Consider the following 16857-nt stretch of genomic DNA (forward strand, 5'->3'; position numbering starts at 1 on the left):
CTGCTTGTAGTCAATCACAGCTGATGAGAGTTCGGGAAAAATTTTATTACCAATGTATATTGTGACAGTTTGTAGCAAAAAAAACTAAACAAACACGACTGGAGGGGTGTGGGAACAGGAGTACTGAGTCCTCAGGGACTTGTGGGGCTAACAGCACAGGAGATACAAGGGGCTGGAGAGGGAGGCATGTGGTTGTAGTGAGCTCTATTCTGCCCCCAACACCCAAGACTAGCTGTCACCCAGGCTGCCTGTGGCCTCTGACTGCTATCCCTAGACCTACCTAAGACATTCTGACCTTTCTGCGACTCCCCTTTCAACTGCAGTGCAGGGTGCTCCAGCAGCTGCCTCCCTCCTCTGGGAATTGTGAACTGGAGTCCTGTGAGAGTACAGAGGAGGGGGGGCTGGGCCAGGTGAGGAGACAGGAATGGGGGATGACTACCAGCATGCAAGAGATGCCTGGGCCATGGGGGCCAGCCCGTGGCGAGGACACACACACACACACACACCCACACACACCCAGGGCCTCACATTCAAAACCTTGCACACTCTGGGGCCTCACACACCAATCCTTGCACACTTGGAGCTTTTGTACACAGTGTCTCCCATTCTGGGGACCTGGCTGCCACTGGCAGCCTACCATTCTGGACGGCTCAGGAGCCTGCCTCAGCTCTCTGGGCTGGGGGAACTGAGCAGATACCCAAGGTCGCCCAGGGTGACCAGGAGGAAGTGGAGTAAAGTGGAGGGCTGGGAGGAGATAGTAGGGCTTCAGGGCTGGGCTAGTGAATTCAGGACGAGGGAGCTGGGGAGAGCAGGTTTATTTGTTTGGGAGGGGAGGAGGCTGAAGAGAAGGGGATGAGAAAAGGTCTTAGAGGTTGGCCATACCTTGGAGGCCTCTTAGGTGTTGAGGGAATCCCTTCTAGGGGCCTGGGGTCAAGAAGGGAGCCTGAGAAGGTTGGAAATATGGGTTGTACCAAAGAGGGTCAAATCACTCGGCCGTGGGTCCAGCCCGCGAGCAGCACCGCGGCCGGCGCACGCTCTGCAGCAGCGAGCGAAAGAGGCCAGGTGGGCGCTTGGCGCCGCCCTCGGGGGGCGCAGCGCGCACTGAGCCTGCACGGCCAGGGCCCGGGCGGGCGGCGGGCGGTGGCGCGGGTGCCCCTTGGCGGCCGTGCTCCTCGATCTGTCGCTCTAGGTGTTTCTGGATGGCCATGCCCAGCACTTCCACCTCCATAGAGGCGCCGTACACCTCCCATGTCATGCCCTTTTCGTCCCAACTCACGTCACGCACAGGCTCAACCGCCTCCGGGGGCGCCAAAGCTGCGGCCAGCGCTGAGCCAGGCCGTACCCGCACCTCCGGGAAGACGGGTGGCGCGGTGGGCGGCGCCGCGGCCTGCGGTGTCATGGGCCCAGTGGCGACAGAGCGCATCTCGGCGGCCCCCAGCGACACCTGCAGGCCCGCGTCCCGGCGCGAAGGCAGCCTGGGCGAGGGGCTGGGCGCGCGCGGCGCCACCTGGAAGCTGAAGGCCGGGCCGCTCGTGCCATCCTGCGGAGACATAGGGCTCACGGCCACCGACACGCAAGCTTGAGCGCTCGCCTGCGTGCCCGCATCCTCGCGCGGCAGCGGGGCGCTCGCATCCCACGATGGCGCCTTAGTGAAGTTGTCACGAGTTCGTGGCCTGGGCGGGGGTCCATCAGCCTTGGGGCTGGGGCTTCTCTGGGCCCCAGCAGCCACCAGGACTTTCTGGCTCAGGCTGCAGGCCTCGGTGCTGGACGCTGGCGCCGGGTCCACGCGGCCCTCACCACTCCCGGCATCTGAGGGAGAAGAGGCTGAACAGCAGGTTTTACCATCTGACCACCTTGGGGAGGCCTCCGCCAGCTCTGGACTCAGGGTGGCCACATTCTTCAAGGATAGGGGCTCCGCTTTTTCCAGAGGTGGTGCAGAGTTGGCCTTCCCCAGGGCCACAGGCTCTACTTTTCCGGAGGCAACAGGGTCAGTTTTTCCTAAGGATCCAGGGTCCCTCTTGTCCAAGGCCGGTGGCTTTTTCTTTTGCAGAGACGCAGCCCCTGCTTTTCCTGATGAAGTGGAACCCTCCTGCTCTGGAGGCTTTGTCTCTGCTTTGCCCTGGGACTTGGGTTCAGCTTTCCCTGAGGCCCCAGGGTCTACCTTTGTGGAGTTCACAGGATTCCCCTTCTCTGGAGGCAGAGGATCCAACTTTCCCTCTGGGAGCGCTTCTGCTTTTCTCAAGGGTGCCAGGGCTGTCTGCCCTAGAGTTGTGGGGGCCACCTTCCCTGAAGACACGGAGTTCGCTTCTCCAAGGGGCTTCATTTCCGCCTTACCCCTGCTCACCAGGTCCACCTTGCCCAAGGGGGCAGGACCAGCCTTCCCTGAGGCCACAGGACCTGCCTTCTCTGAGGACAATGGAGCTGCTTTCCCCCCAATCACAGCCTCAGCTTTTACAGAGAATGAGGGTTCCACTGTTCCCAAGCACTTGGGATCCCCTGGAATGGATGGCACAGTTTCCATCCTTCCTAAAGGTTCAAGATTCACTTTTCCATAAGATGATGTTTTTATATTTCCCACAGAAATAATGGGATCCATCTTTCTGGAAGACACCGGGTCTTCTGCTCTTGATACAGTTTCCGTCTTTCCCGCAGATGTTGGTTCAGCCTGTGCAGGTGACAAGGGCTCTGGCTTTCTTGAGGGCATGGGAACCACCTTTTCCAGTGAAAGTGGACTCTCCTTGCTTAAGGACACAGCATCCACCTGTCCAGTGGACCCGGTTTTTGTCATTCTCATAGACACGGGATCTCCCTTTTCTGAGGAGGCAGGCTCCTTCATTACCAGGAACTGAGGGTCCTCTTTTGCAGAGGACACAGTTTCTGCATTTCCCATAGATACAGGATCTATCATCTCCAAGAGTTGATTCCTTCCTGTTGATCCCAAAGCCACTGTTCCACAGGATATAGGCTCGATTTTGCTTGATGACCCTAGAGTCAGAATTCCCAAGGACCCAGGATCCACCTGTCCTGAGGGCCTAGATTCCCTCTTTCCCAAGGACCCAGGATCTACCTGTCCTGAGGGCCCAGAATCCCTCTTTCCAAAGGACCCAGGATCCACCTGTCCCAAGGACCCAGGATCTGCCTGTCCTGAGGGCCCAGAATCCCTCTTTCCAAAGGACCCAGGATCCACCTGTCCCAAGGACCCAGGATCCACTTGTCCCAAGGGCCCAGGATCCCTCTTTCCCAAGGACCCAGGATCCCTCTTTCCCAAAGACCCAGGATCCACCTGTCCCAAGGACCCAGGATCCACCTGTCCCAAGGACCCAGGATCTGCCTGTCCTGAGGGCCCAGAATCCCTCTTTCCAAAGGACCCAGGATCCACCTGTCCCAAGGACCCAGGATCCACTTGTCCCAAGGGCCCAGGATCCCTCTTTCCCAAGGACCCAGGAACCCTCTTTCCCAAAGACCCAGGATCCACCTGTCCCAAGGACCCAGGATCCACCTGTCCCAAGGGCCCAGGATCCCTCTTTTCCAAGGACACAAGATCTGTCTTGCCCACAAATGCAGAACCCATCTCTTCTGAGGATATAGGAAACTTCTGTTCTGAATACCAGGACTCCTCCTGTCTTGAGCACAAAGGATCCACTTTGGCTGAGATCACAGAATCCTCCTTCCTTGGGGACACTGTATCTACTTTGCTGGAGCATGAAGGATTTACCTTTCCCAAGGATCCAGGATCCTCTTTTCTTGTGGTCTCAGGATCCATCCTTCCAGAAACCACAGGATCCTCCTTCCCCAAGACGACTGCAGGCTCTGCCTCTCCTAGGAACATGGGATCTGCCTTTCTCATGGACCCAGCATCTTCCTTTCCTATGGAAGTGGAGTCTGCCTGCTTTGAAGACTTGGAGTCTGCTTTCTCCAAGAACATGGGATTTCTGTTCTCCAGGGATGAGGGTTCAGATTTTGCTGAGGACACAGGCTCTGGCTTCTCAGAGAAGGTGACTTCTGGTGTCCCGGAGATCGAGATGACATGTGCCCCCACTGTCTCCTTGGTGGCTGCCTCTTGGGGAGGGATGCAGGTCAGGGATGGGCAGGTCAAGCTCCCGTGAGGACCTTCAGAGCAGGAGGCCCCTTCCCCAGCCCCAGTGGGGTTGCTGTGTCTTGAGTACATGCCTGGGCTTAGGGCAGGGGTGTACCTGGCGGGTACAGAGCTGGCCTTCAGTGGAGAGGGGCAGTAATCCCTCATGGCCAAGTTCCCAAACCCCAGGCTCCCATCCTGTGGGCAGCAGAGGGTTATGGGCAGGGGTCCTGGGGGCTGGAGTCCTTTTGGAGTCACTGGAGTTGCGCTGGTTCTTCAGCACTGCCCAACGGCTCTCATGGCCATGCTTCCGCCCCAGGCTGCTGTCTGGCTCTGAAACAGAGAGAGCAGACTCAGACTCAGACGACTCAGGGGAGACCAGTGGGAAGAGTCTCCATCTGCGCCTTCTCTCTCTTACCCTCCTCCTAGCAGCCAGGCCTTCTCTCCAGGTACTCTGACCTCATCTGGTTCCCTACTGTCTAGAGGGGCTGGGCTAAAAACACTAACTCATGCACCCTGCTCTCCAGCTTCACTGCTCCTGTAACCCTGACTTCCTAACATGGCATTCAAGGTCTTCACAACTTGGGCACTAACTCTTCAACTCATCTACCATTACTCCTCCCTTGTCAGCCTACTGCAATGCTACCAAGAAATTATGCTTTTGTCCTCTAGCCCACAGTGACAAACTCTGATGCCACTGGGGCCAGGTAGGTAATTTGAGTGAGAGAAGCAGGATAAGTATAAAACAATCGGGAGTGGAGGACTACAGCAAACTAAAGAGTGCATGCCTTGCCCAAGGGGGGAACCACTACTCCACCAGCCAGATACTGCTCTGGAGAAATGCATCCGCGAGTACCAACGAGAAGTGGGAAATCCAACACTTTAATGTAAAATGTCACAATCAATTCAAGATTTAAATAAAACAATAATATGGGGGTCAATCGAAATAGGTTTAGGCCATAGTTATGTCCGTGTAGACCCTGGGGAGCTATGAATAGTTTGTAGTCAAAGAAGGGACATAGTCTAATATGTGTGTTTTCAAAGGTTGCTCTGGAATGGTGTAGAGGGTGAGCTGGAGGAGAGGGGCTGGCCAAGACCTATGAGGAGGCTGGTCTGTCATTCATCCAGTTCATTCATTCACCCAGAGCCTTCTCTGCAGTGAACCCTGAGCAGCTGCAATGGTCTAGATGAGAGATGGCACAGGAAAGGTCCTGGTTGGGGAATAGGAGTCAGCAGGATTGAGATCTCTGAGGGAAAATTGACAGGAACTAGCTGGCTGTAGGGGATATGGTGGGAGTGGACCACAGGATTCTGGCTGGGGGTGGGTGGATTGCCAAGCAATGGTGCTGGGCAGGAGATGTGGGGAAAGGGGATGTTGCATTTTAGATAAGCCAAGTATGTGATACCTGGGGGACAGCCAGGGAAAGGATCTGGTCGGTGGCTGGGTCTGCGAGCAAGTCGGTTCCATTGTACACTCAGTAGCCAAAGCAAGCCCCAAACCTGCCCTTCCTACCTTCATCTCCAAAGCCACCCTACTAGTGCCCAGGCCAGAATCCCTAGTCACCCCTGACTTTCTCAAAGCCCATATCCCATCCGTCAGCAAACCATACTGGATCTACCTTCAAAGTATATCCAGAATCTGGCCACCACCTTGAACTTAACTCATACCATTTCCCACCTGGAGCATCCCTGCTTTTTCCTTCATCTCAAACAGCTCATTCTCAACTCAGCAAGCGGAGGGATCTTAATAGGACCCAAGGCAGATCATGTCCCTCCTTGGGACAGATCTCAGAACCATGCGAGTATCTCCCCATCTCATGCAGAGTAAAAGTAACCTCCTTACAGTGGCCCACAAGATGGCACTTTCTGGCCCCAGTACCTCTTCCTCAATTATGCTGCCTCAGCTAGCTGCCCAGCTGATCCTCAAACACCCCTGCCCTAGGGCCTTTGCATTGGCTGTCTCCTGGCTGGAATGCCTTCCTATCTGATGTCTGCATGGTCTGCACCCTGACCCATCCTGTATAAAACAGCCTCCTCTCTAACACTGGCTGGTGTCTTGCATCTCCCATGACCTGCTCCAATTTTCTTCACAGTACCTGTCATCACCCAACACATTGCATTGGTTTACAGCTTATGGGTTTGTCATTAGAATATCAGCGCCAAGAGATGGGATTTTCTTGTGTTTACTGATGTATCCTCAGGGTTGAGAAAAATGACTGGCAAGTGGTAAACTAGTAGTTCCCAATAAATATTTGTTGAATGAATGACAGGATGATCTTTTGAGATGTTGGTCTAACCATTCCATTCCATGCCATTTACTTCCCCTGGCTCTTGATAGGAAAGTAAATTGGCTGTGATCTTTTTGGAAGGACATTTATCAATTCCTATCAAAGTTTCCAGTGCACATATCATTTGGGCCAGCATGCCCACCTCCAGGGATAGTCTTGAAGACAGATAGTGAACAGAGGGTGCACAAGAACATGGCTGGTGATGAGAAGAAAACCAAGAAGCAGGTTTTGGAAATGGAGGACAACCCCTGGGACCACTCATGGCTGTCAGAATGTGTGGGGTGATAAGGAAAGATGTCCAAAATAAAGTAAATGAAAAAAGTTAAGGAACAGAATGGCCAGTGGGATCCCATGCATGTAGCCAAGGAAAAAGGACAGACACACATCTATGGCTTAGTTATAAAGTGAACATTTTTAGAAGGAAACCCTAGAAACTTATAGCAGTGATGGCCTCTGGGAAGTGAGGCCAGGGATTTAGAAGAGGAAGAAACTGTTTTGTATGTCCTTTTGTGAAGTTTAAATTTGAGTTCTGACTTTAAAAACAAAACAAAACAAAACAGGAGGCCCTGGCCAGTTAGTTCAGTCAGTTAAGAGTATTATCCCAAAATGGAAAGGTTGCAGGTTCGATCCCTAAGTCAGGGCACACACAGGCAGCAACAAAAGAATTCATGACTGAATGGAACAACAAATGAATGTTTCCCTTCTCCCTCCCCTCTCTCTACCTTCCTCTCTCTGTCTCTCTAAAAATCAATAAAAATTAAGCCCTAAATGGATAGCTCACTTAGTAGGAGCATCCTCCCGGAGTGCAGAGGTTGCTGGTTTGATTCTCTGGTCAGGGCACATATAGGAGCAGCTCCACATTCCTGTCTGTCTCTCCCTGCCTCTCTAAACAAACAAGCAAAACAAACAAACCCAGGAAATATTTTATTTTTTTGGTGGTGGGGGGGAATAGGCAGACTCCCACATGCACCCTGACTGAGATCCACCCGGCAACTCCATCTGGGGCCAATGCTTGAGTACTGAGCTATTTTTAGTGCCTGTGGCTGATACGCTCCAACAGCTATCCTCAGCACCCAGGGCCAATGCTTGAACCAATCAAGCCATTGGCTGTGGGAGGGGAAGAGGGAGAGAAAGGGAAGAAGCAGATAGCTGCTTCTCCTGTGTGCCTTGACCCGGAATAAAAACTCGGGATGTGCATATGTCTGGCTGAGTGAGGCTTTATCCACTGAACCACTGGCCAGGGTCAGGTTTTTTTTTTAAGTGAGAGGAAGGGACATAGAGACACAGACTCCCAAATGCACCCCAACCAGGATCCACTCACAATGCCTGTCTAGGGTTGATGCTTGGACCAACCAAGCTATCCTCAGTGCTTGGGGCTGATGCTTGAACCAACTGAGTCACTGGCTGCAAGAGGGAAAGAGAGAGAGGGGTGGGGAGAGGGAGGGGAAGAGAAGCAGATGGTCACTTCTCATGTGTGCTGGGTCAATGCTCTATCCACTGAACCAACTGACTGGAAAGAAAATTTTAATGACTCCCTATTACTTTTAAGGTCAAGTCCAACTCCATAATATGCTTTCAAGCCCTGCAGACGTACTGACCTGCTAGGCTATATCATTTAGTATGCACTCCCTTCCCCCAAAATCATGCACACACACACATATACGTGCACACATACATTCATTACACTCACACACACCCATATTCACTCACACATGCACATATGCGCCACCTCTTCGGGTTCCTTCATGGCTTCACATCTCTCCCTCTGTGGGCTCTACCCACTTTCTGTCTGGCTCCCATTCAACCTTCAAGTCTGTTTTAATGCCTCCTCCTCCCCTGTGAGCCTTCCTTGCCCACTAGCTCCCTGAGGGTTCCCATAGCCTCTTGTTTTCCCCTAACCAGACTCATGCCACTCTGCATTGAGCCCTTTAACCTCTGGGTCCCTGTCTAGAGCTCAGTCCCTGGATGGGGACTTAGCTCCCACTGGGTCCTCAGACTTTGTTGGGCTTATGGGACTTGGGGCAGGGTCATCACAAAAATGGGGATGTAGGGGGATGGATAGTTTTGTAGAGGATGGTAGTTAGGGTTTTGGGAAGGTAAACTGGGTGCCTGTAGGACTTATGGGGGAACTCCAGGAGCAGCTGCAAGACAGGCTTGGAGCAGAGGAGAGGTCTGGCTGGAAATCTTTGGATTTGGTTTTCAACAGCATAAAAACGAGTTGGAAGTTTACTGGCCCACAGGGCTCAGGCAAGCGTGAGTCAAGTGGTATGGACTGTGTCCATCTTCATGTTTTGCCTCTAGATGGTGATATGGGCACAGGTCAGTATTTTTCTCCCACAGGAAAGCCAGCAGAGTAAGTGATTAAAGACTTCTGACGTCCTTAGGGTAAGGGAGTAAGAGGGAGTGGTGGGGACTGTGCTAAACTAGAGCACATTGGCCCCTTCTAGCATGAAGTGCTACTAGCTAATTAGAAATTCATTTATTAATTCAACACATATGCAATGTTCTAAACACTGTTCTTGGTACTAGGGATACAGCAGTGAATAAGAAATGCATAGTCCCTGCCTCTTTAGGTGTGGAAAGATTTGGGGAAGAGCAATTCACAAGCAGGCAAATAAATCATGCAATTTCAAGTAATAATAGATGCTGTGAAGACAAAGGAGTGGGCAGCTGGTTTAACACATCGTCGAGGAAGGCCCCTCTGTGGAGGTAACAGCTGAGGCAGCTGTGGAAAGGCCTGAGTCTGGAGTGGAGTGGAGTGGGAAGGGGAGAGGGAGGAGGCAGGTGGGAGCGCATCATGCAGGCCATAGGGGCGGACCGGGGGCAATCCTAAGGGTACAGAACCCCATGGTGTGTCTTAAGCAGGGAAGTAAATGTGGCTCATGATTGGCCAGTCCTCCTATTATTTTGAGCAAAGTTGTCAGCCTGGATTTTTTTATATTTTAAATGTTGGTTAATTTTTAAAATACCACACAGGCCAGCTCTGACCCCTAGGTCATTTGCTGGAGACCACTGATCTATCTGGTTGTGCAGGCTGTAGAAAAGGGTGTTATAAGCCAGATCGACTGGGTAGATGGCCAAGAGAGAGGGACCAGGTTCTGGTCAGGGCTGGGTCTGCCTGCTAGGTGTGCCTCTCAGAACCCGTTTCCTCTTCTGGAAAATGAGAATCCAACAGCTGCCTGGCAGGTGCAGCGAGAGCTTGGATGGAGCTGGAAGTCATCAACAAGGGCTGTAGGAGGGTACTCTGATCCTCACTAGCCCTCCTGTCACCCCTGGTAGCCCAGCCTTGGGTTCCCTCACACCGGCCCCTCCAACAAGCTCCCTCTCTATGGGTGTGGACTATGTAGGAAGTCAGGACAGCTCCCCACTTAACAGTCTGTGACCTCAGGGCACTGTGGACCCCGGCCAACCCACCCCTGCTCCCCCAGGGCTGCTATGAGATGTAAAGGAGACGAGGGTGTGTGCACAGCTCTGCAGGTCAGGACTAGGCTGTGCATGTGGAAGGCCCGTTGTTATATACTCAGCCTGTCCAAGCCCAGCTGTGCAGGGAGGAAGGGCCTGCAGCAGGGGCACAAACTGGCAAACCTAGGCCTCAGTATGCTTGTTTGACCCAGGGTCCTAAAAAACAAATTTTTAAAGAAATTAACTTCTAAAAATTAGAAGACTTCATTGAAAACCAGGTTTCCAGCTCCCCTTGGAAAACTAAAATGTGGTGAGGCGATCTGAGCATGCTTCCTGCATGGCAACAGTCAGCCGAGGCCAAGCAGGGGCTGCCCTGGTCAGCGGGGTGTGCTCTCCAATTCTCCAGCTGGGTCCTGACACTGAGGCTGGCTGTCAGTGGCCATTGGTCTCTGAATTTGAACCATCATTTTTCTCATAGCCACCCCCTCGTAAATTATCTGCCTGGCCTGTAGCCTTCTAAGTTTTGACCCTTGGCCTAGATACCGAGAACAGTGGGAAGTGACCTCACACACAGCCATTATTATGTCTATGTACAGAACCATACACCTGCCATGCATGCAGGTGCTGTGTTCTCATCTTACAGAGGAGGAAACTGAGGTTCTGAGGGGCAGGCATGGCCCAGCTAGGAATATGCTCCTTCTGAAAAGTCTCCCTGGGAGAGACCAACTTCTCAGTTCCCAGCTCTAGGTTCTCCGACTTGGGATCAGGCTTAGGTAGAGACAGAGAACCCAACAGGGGTTAGAAAGACGTGGGGTCAAGCCTGAGCTTAGTCACTGACCTGCTCCATGATTTTAGGTGAGTCTTCCAAAGTCTGTGAAATGGGGGAGGGTGTGTAGATCTTAAATCCAGCCCCATGTTTAAGATCAGTGGTCTGGGAGCAGCAGACCACTCCCAGATGCTCTGCTGCTCACAGTTCTTCTGGGTCCTTGCTGGATCTTCTGGAAAGTTTGGTATCCTCCAGCCCCTTTTTCAAGAGGCAGTCCAGGGCTGGGGTACCAACTCCCCATCCCCAGAATCCAGCTCCATCACTCTTCCACTGTGTGCTCAGCCCTGGGCATGGCACTCTCAGTCTCCCTTTAGCAACTAGACTCCACAACACTCTCATGAGGGGGGCATTATCTACCCATTTCACAGGTGACATAGATCAAAGGAAGAAAGGATGGACACCAAGGACACACAGCTGGGGCAGGGAACTGTGGTTCAAAACCTGTTGTGTCTGAACTCAAAGCCTGAGTTCTTCCTACCTGTATCAGCTAAGACCTTGAACACTGATGCTTGACTCTTAAAATGTCTTTCTGTTCTTTGGGGTCAGGCCAAGGGTCCTCCACACCTCTAGACCTACCAGGGAACATTCAGGAGAGGAAGCAAGTGTATCCCCCATGTACACAGCCACCTGCGGGAACACACATACCCCATGAGCAGATGACCTCCTAAGTGCAGAAGGTGTGCAGACCTCTTGCGGCTGTCTGCACCAGCATAGGCCAGCCTGGGGAGCCATGATTTGGCTCCTGAATTCTGCTCAAGAAGAGTTTGGTGTACACATGGCAACCTGTATGAGCAGAATTGCCCATTTGTTTGTGTCACATGAGAGCCACTTGGACCATGTGGGTATGCACATGTGTGGCCACGTAGCCTCAGAGTCTCACTCGGGGAGAGCTGGCTAGAGGTGTGCATAGGTGCTTGTGCCCTGCTCCTAGGCAAAGTAGCCCTATAAATGCCTGTTCTGGTTCAGAGACCTGGCCAGCCCACTCCTCTCCCTCTAGGGTTTCTTTGCGATGTGGAGTCAGGGCTGCCAGGCGAACACCTCCTCCTGTCGTGACAAGACCTACAAAGGCTTGTAGGGCGTGACAGGTGTGAGTGTACCTGTGTATGTCTGAGTCTTGGTCTGCTGCCCCTCACCCTCTCATCCCCTCATCTAGTATCCTCAGAGCAGCAAAGCTTCCTGCCTGGGTCTGGAGGTGAGAAAGAGCCTAGCAAAGGATGATAGCCAAACCTTCCAGAAATGGCCCCGGATCATCCATCCATCCATCTCCAAGAGGGCAAGAGTGTGTGCACACCTGGGCTGAGTGTGGGGGAGGATGATGAATAGCAAACTAAGAGACAGAGAATGTATGACAGGGAAAGTGGACACAAGTGGGACAGCCTATTCCAGGGTCTGGGGTTACATGAGGGACGCCATGATGAGCAGGTGTGAACAGGCACAAGCAGGCCAGAGCAGGATGGCTGCGAGTGTGTTACGATCAGAGAGTATTGTGGAGCTGAGTGTGCTGTGACAAGCAATGGCTGGTGTGAGTGCGTAGCTAAGTCTGGGTGTGTATGCAAGGCTCCTACTAGGTGTACTGGGTGAGTGCACAGGTGGCGAGTGCATGAGTCCCATGGAATGGCCACAGTGTATGTGGGTGGACCTGTGGCCTAATGCGCGGTGTGACAGTGGGAGATGGAACCCCCGGTGTGTGCCACACTAACTGTGCTATGTCGAGTGTGCTCAGTGTCTCGTAGACAGCAGAGCCGCTATGTATCGCGGAGCTTGCTCTAGGGTAAAAATGAATCAACGCGGGCGGACCCCCTCCCCGCAGTGGCGGGAAGCGCCCCCTCCCGTAAGGCCATGCAGAACAAAGTGGCTGTCGGCCCGGAGGACAGGCACCGGACCCAGGCTCTACATACATGCGGGTTGGCCAGCAGGGCCCTAAGGGGGCTCTGCCGGGACAGCGGGACCCGCCCCCGCCCCGCCCGGTCTCGTCCAGGAGCCTGGAAATGGACACCCACCGCCCCCCGGCCGCGGGCGCACACGGACCCGGACTCATACTGGACACACGCCGAGCGCAGAGCCGAAGCCCCGCCACCCGGGGTTCGAAGACCCTGAACAGTTGTTTCAGAGGTCGACAGGAGAGAAGAAGGGGTTCTATGACACCCGCCCGAGGGTAGCAGGTGCGGGCGCGGCGCTTACCCGGCCGTACCGCTGTTCCGTCTCCTCCGCGCGCCGCGCTCCGGCTCCCGCGGGCCCCGCCCGAGCGGCCTCAGCTGCCTCCGGCCGGGGTGGCGGGCGGACCCGTGGACTCCGCACCGCCGGCCCCCGCGCCGGCTCCGCGCTCCTGCCCCGCGCCCCGCCCCGGGCATGCGCGCTGGCTGACTCCGGCCTGGGAACCGGGAGGGGCGGAACCCACGGGGAAGCCGGGCTGAAGGGGGGAGGGACGCCGCTTACCACGGCCCCTGCGCTCCTGGGTTCCCTGCCCTACTCGCCCGAGCTCTCCTGTCACAGACGAACGAGGAGACTGGGTGGCGGAAAGGCTGGCCTTTCGCCGCGCGCCTGTTTAGGGTGGAGCGCGCTCATATCTCACTCAATCCAGCCCTGCGAACACCCTCTGCGCGTTTCACGGTGAAGGAAATTCGGGCTCAGACAAGGGGAAGCCACTAGTCCGAGGACACTCAGCGCTCGGATAGGGTCGCAGGTCGGTGAGATCTCCGAGCTCTCACTGCGCGGAAATTTCCCGCCTCCGCCTTGGCCGCACTTCCGGTCTTGTCCTCCCAGCCCCCAGTCCTTTGTCTTGCTGCGGTCCACGCCCCCGCAAGTGGCGCGGACACAGGTGGTGCTAAGGGTTCAGGGGAAGCGCCTTGGAGTCCCCTGCCACCTGCTGTCCTAGCCACGTGACCACCCACCCTGTAGTCTGCAAATCCAGTTCTCCTCCCCCTGAGTATCCACGAGCAAATCACTTCACCTCTCTGAGCCTCAATTTCCCAATCTATAAAATGGGACTGACATGAACCACCTCACAGTGGCCTTGGAAGGATGAAGGAGCCTGAAATAAATGTTCACGGGCTTCCAAATGAATATGAATTGCCAAGGACATCAGGACTTGCGGCCCACACGTCCTCGACATTTATTGGCAGTGAAACAGTCCCCTTTGACTTCCCAGAGGAGAAAAAACAATTCTATAATTGCCAAGAGGTGATAAAACCCTCTCACCTTTACTGTGAAACCACTTACTAAAAATGGTAGCAGCTCATGTTAATGTAACACTTATTTAGGGGCAGACACCATGCTAAGTTTTGTTTACAAGTTTCATCTAATTTCAATTTCCAGTCACTTAGAGGAAGTCAATATTAATGTATTATATCCCCATTTTTAAGATAAGAATACTGAGAATTGATGTCACTTGTCTCTGCTCACACAACTAGTTAGTAGTGGTGTTGTCTAACTCCTGAAACCTTACTTATACTTAACCGTTACTTTCTGCTCCCCTCACTTTCCTGATGAACCTTAAGTCAACGTGGTCTTTAAAAAATTTATTTAAATAGTCTAGATAGCAAATGAAGAAAATCTATCAGACCAGCGTCTTCAGCCAGCATTCCAGGGAAGCAGAAAACCACGGAGTGCCGGGCCAATTTTCAGCACCACGGACAACACCCATACGGGGTCTGCTTAATAATGTTTCAGGCCCTGAAAATTGCTCATTCGCTGTCCACAAGGGCACTTTGCTTCAGTTTACAAACCCTACTTTCGTCATTTCACTTTATTCTCCCTATAGTCCTTCAAGATAGGCATTATTGGACCCGTGATACAGATGAAGACATGGAGGGTTGGGGAAGTTCACAAGCTGTGAACAGTGGTAAGACCAACCTATTATCTAAAAGCCACACTGGGGCAGGAAAAAGGTGTATCTGAGCTAGACCAGGGCATGAATGAGGAGGCGATGGCAATTGTCCAGGTGAGAGATGATGCTGCCTGAACGATGGTAGCATTTGTTGGGATGGAGAGAAGGGACTAGATTTGATAACTATTTAGGTCTCGGTGGTCATGTGCTGGATGTGGGTGTGAGGGAGAGAGAATTCTGCTGCCTCTCTGAAGTTTTGCATTAGGGAACCAAGTGGGTGGAGGACAGATACCCTGGGGGAAATCTGGGGCTGTGGGGACAGACATTTTATCATATACAAGTCCAAAACTGAGCTTTGGAATGGCCAAGGCAGACATACCAGGGAGCTGGTAATGGAAGTCATAAGGATGTGTTGTACATGAGGGGAGCATGTAGACCAAATAAGGTGAGATGAAGACTGCAGGTTCACCTTGAGGAACACCAACACTAAGGGACCACCTGGGAAAAAAGGCTGCAAAGAAAAATGAGAAAAGTTCCTGGCTAGGTGTCTCAGTTGGTTAGAGCATTGTCCCAACATGCCAAGGTTGTGGGTTCAATCTCCAGTCAGAGCACATACAAGAGTCAACCAATGATGGCATGAATAAGTGGAACAACAAATCCACGTTTCTTTTTCTCCCCCTCTCTTTAAAAAAAATTAAAAAAAAAAGAAACAAAAAGAAAAGAAAGAAAAGAAAAATGAGAAACAGTTGTCTGGGAGACCAAAAGAAACCCAGGAAAATGTGATGTCACAGAAGCCAAGGGGAGAGAATGTTTCAGAAGGAGGGCAGGACCAACCACATCAGAAAGACAAAATATGGCTGAAGAGATGTCCTCTGAACTTGGGAAGAAGGTAATGAAAATTTGATGAAAGCACAGTCAGTGGAGTGGTGGAGGTGGAAGCCACACTTGGAGGGGGTGGGGTGGTTGATGAGTAAATAGGAGTAAGGAACTGGAGAGGGCAAGCAGATGACTCTAATAAGCTTGGACTTGGAAGGAGAAAGGAGATGTGATGGTCTCTACATGTGACTAGGAGGAGATTGGAGGCATTTAAATCCTGATAGAAGGAGAAGCAGTAGAGAGGGAAAAGGGAGATGCCAGCAAGGGAGAGCATGACGCTGGGTCTAGATGCTTAGGGTGGAAGGGTAAGATGGGGTTCAGCTCCCTGGGGCAGCTCACAGACCCTGAAATGAAGATCAGGGAATGGCGTTTATTTGGGAGGTGCAGTGACAACAGCAGGGGAGTGGGAAGGTGACCCAGTAGAGGAAGGCATTCAGTAAGTGGTGGTTGAGTAAGCCAGCTACTACAGTGGGTGAATGAAACTTAATCCTGCAGGAAGTCTTGGGAAATGGCATAAAGGTACATCTCAGAATTGTCCTGGCCAAGGGTGGAGGAGCTGGTGTATTTACATCCGAGTGCCTGGCAGACACTGAGGCTGTGTGTTAATTCCCAGGTACTTCTGGCTCACAGTGTGTGGGGGCAGAGTGGGTCCCACAGCTGGAGGGCAGCCCTCTGACAGAGCTGCTGATCCTGGCTGGTGGGAGTCTCGCTGGCAGGCACAGAAATGGTCACTTGAGGGGATGTAGTCAGTGCTCTGGCCATGCCTGCTACATGGGTACATCCCATCTATGCCCTTTGTCATCAAACCACTCTTGTTCCATAGGGACTTGTTGATAAAAACATGTTAAAGCCTGACCAGGCGATGGTGCAGTGGATAGAGTGTCGGACTGGGATGTGGAGGACCCAGGTTTGAGACCCCGAGGTCGCCAGCTTGAGCGTGGGCTCATCTGGTTTGAACAAGGCACACCAGCTTGAGCCCAAGATCACTGGTTTGAGCAAGGGGTCACTTGGTCTGCTGTAGCACCCTGGTCAAGGCACATATAAGAAATCAATCAATGAACAACTAAGGAGCCCCAACGAAGAATTGATGTTTCTCATCTCTCTCCCTTCCTGTCTGTCTGTCCCTATCTCTCCCTCTCTCTGACTCTTTCTGTCTCTGCTACAAAAAAAACACCCCAACAAAAACAAAAAACAACAACAACCATGTTGAAAATGAAAATTTTCAGACAACAAAACCAAATGCTAAGGCAAAATGGTAGCTCAAAAAGGGCATGGAGGCCCTGGCTGGTTGGCTCAGTGGTAGAGCGTCGGCCTGGCATGCAGGAGTCCTGGGTTCGATTCCTGGCCAGGGCACACAGGAGAAGCGCCCATCTGCTTTTCCACCTCTCCCCCTCTCCTTCCTCTCTGTCTCTCTCTTTCCCTTTCGCAGCCAAGGTTCCATTGGAGCAAAGTTGGCCCGGGAGCTGGGGATGGCTCCATGGCCTCTGCCTCAGGTGCTAGAATGGCCCTGGTCGCAACAGAGCAACACCCCAGATGGGCAGAGCATCGCCCCCTGGTGGGCATG

General features: G+C 52.9%; 1 protein-coding gene across 3 annotated transcripts; it reads right to left on the reverse strand.

Moving 5' to 3' along the window:
• Positions 1-24: 24 nt before the first annotated feature.
• Positions 25-13283, reverse strand: GPRIN1 (G protein regulated inducer of neurite outgrowth 1). 3 transcript variants are annotated; one of them, XM_066272284.1, is made up of 2 exons: positions 12783-13283; positions 25-4408 (listed from the first exon to the last, which is right to left on the reverse strand). In XM_066272284.1, exon 2 carries the CDS (start codon positions 4241-4243, stop codon positions 986-988), a length of 3258 nt encoding a protein of 1085 aa, XP_066128381.1. In that variant the 5' UTR covers positions 4244-4408; positions 12783-13283; the 3' UTR covers positions 25-985. The 3 variants fall into 3 exon arrangements, with proteins under 3 accessions (XP_066128381.1, XP_066128379.1, XP_066128382.1); XM_066272282.1 differs by having other exon boundaries at positions 12773-13283; XM_066272285.1 differs by lacking the exon at positions 12783-13283 and adding an exon at positions 7685-7766.
• Between the last annotated feature and the right edge of the window lie 3574 nt (positions 13284-16857).

This window comes from Saccopteryx bilineata, chromosome 4, assembly GCF_036850765.1.
Source record: "Saccopteryx bilineata isolate mSacBil1 chromosome 4, mSacBil1_pri_phased_curated, whole genome shotgun sequence".
NCBI classification, from domain to species: Eukaryota; Metazoa; Chordata; class Mammalia; order Chiroptera; family Emballonuridae; genus Saccopteryx; species Saccopteryx bilineata.

What these genes read in the sequence shown, in the direction of transcription:
- GPRIN1 (XM_066272284.1), bottom strand. Translation starts at nt 4,243, where the DNA reads ATGAGGGATTACTGCCCCTCTCCACTGAAGGCCAGCTCTGTACCCGCC.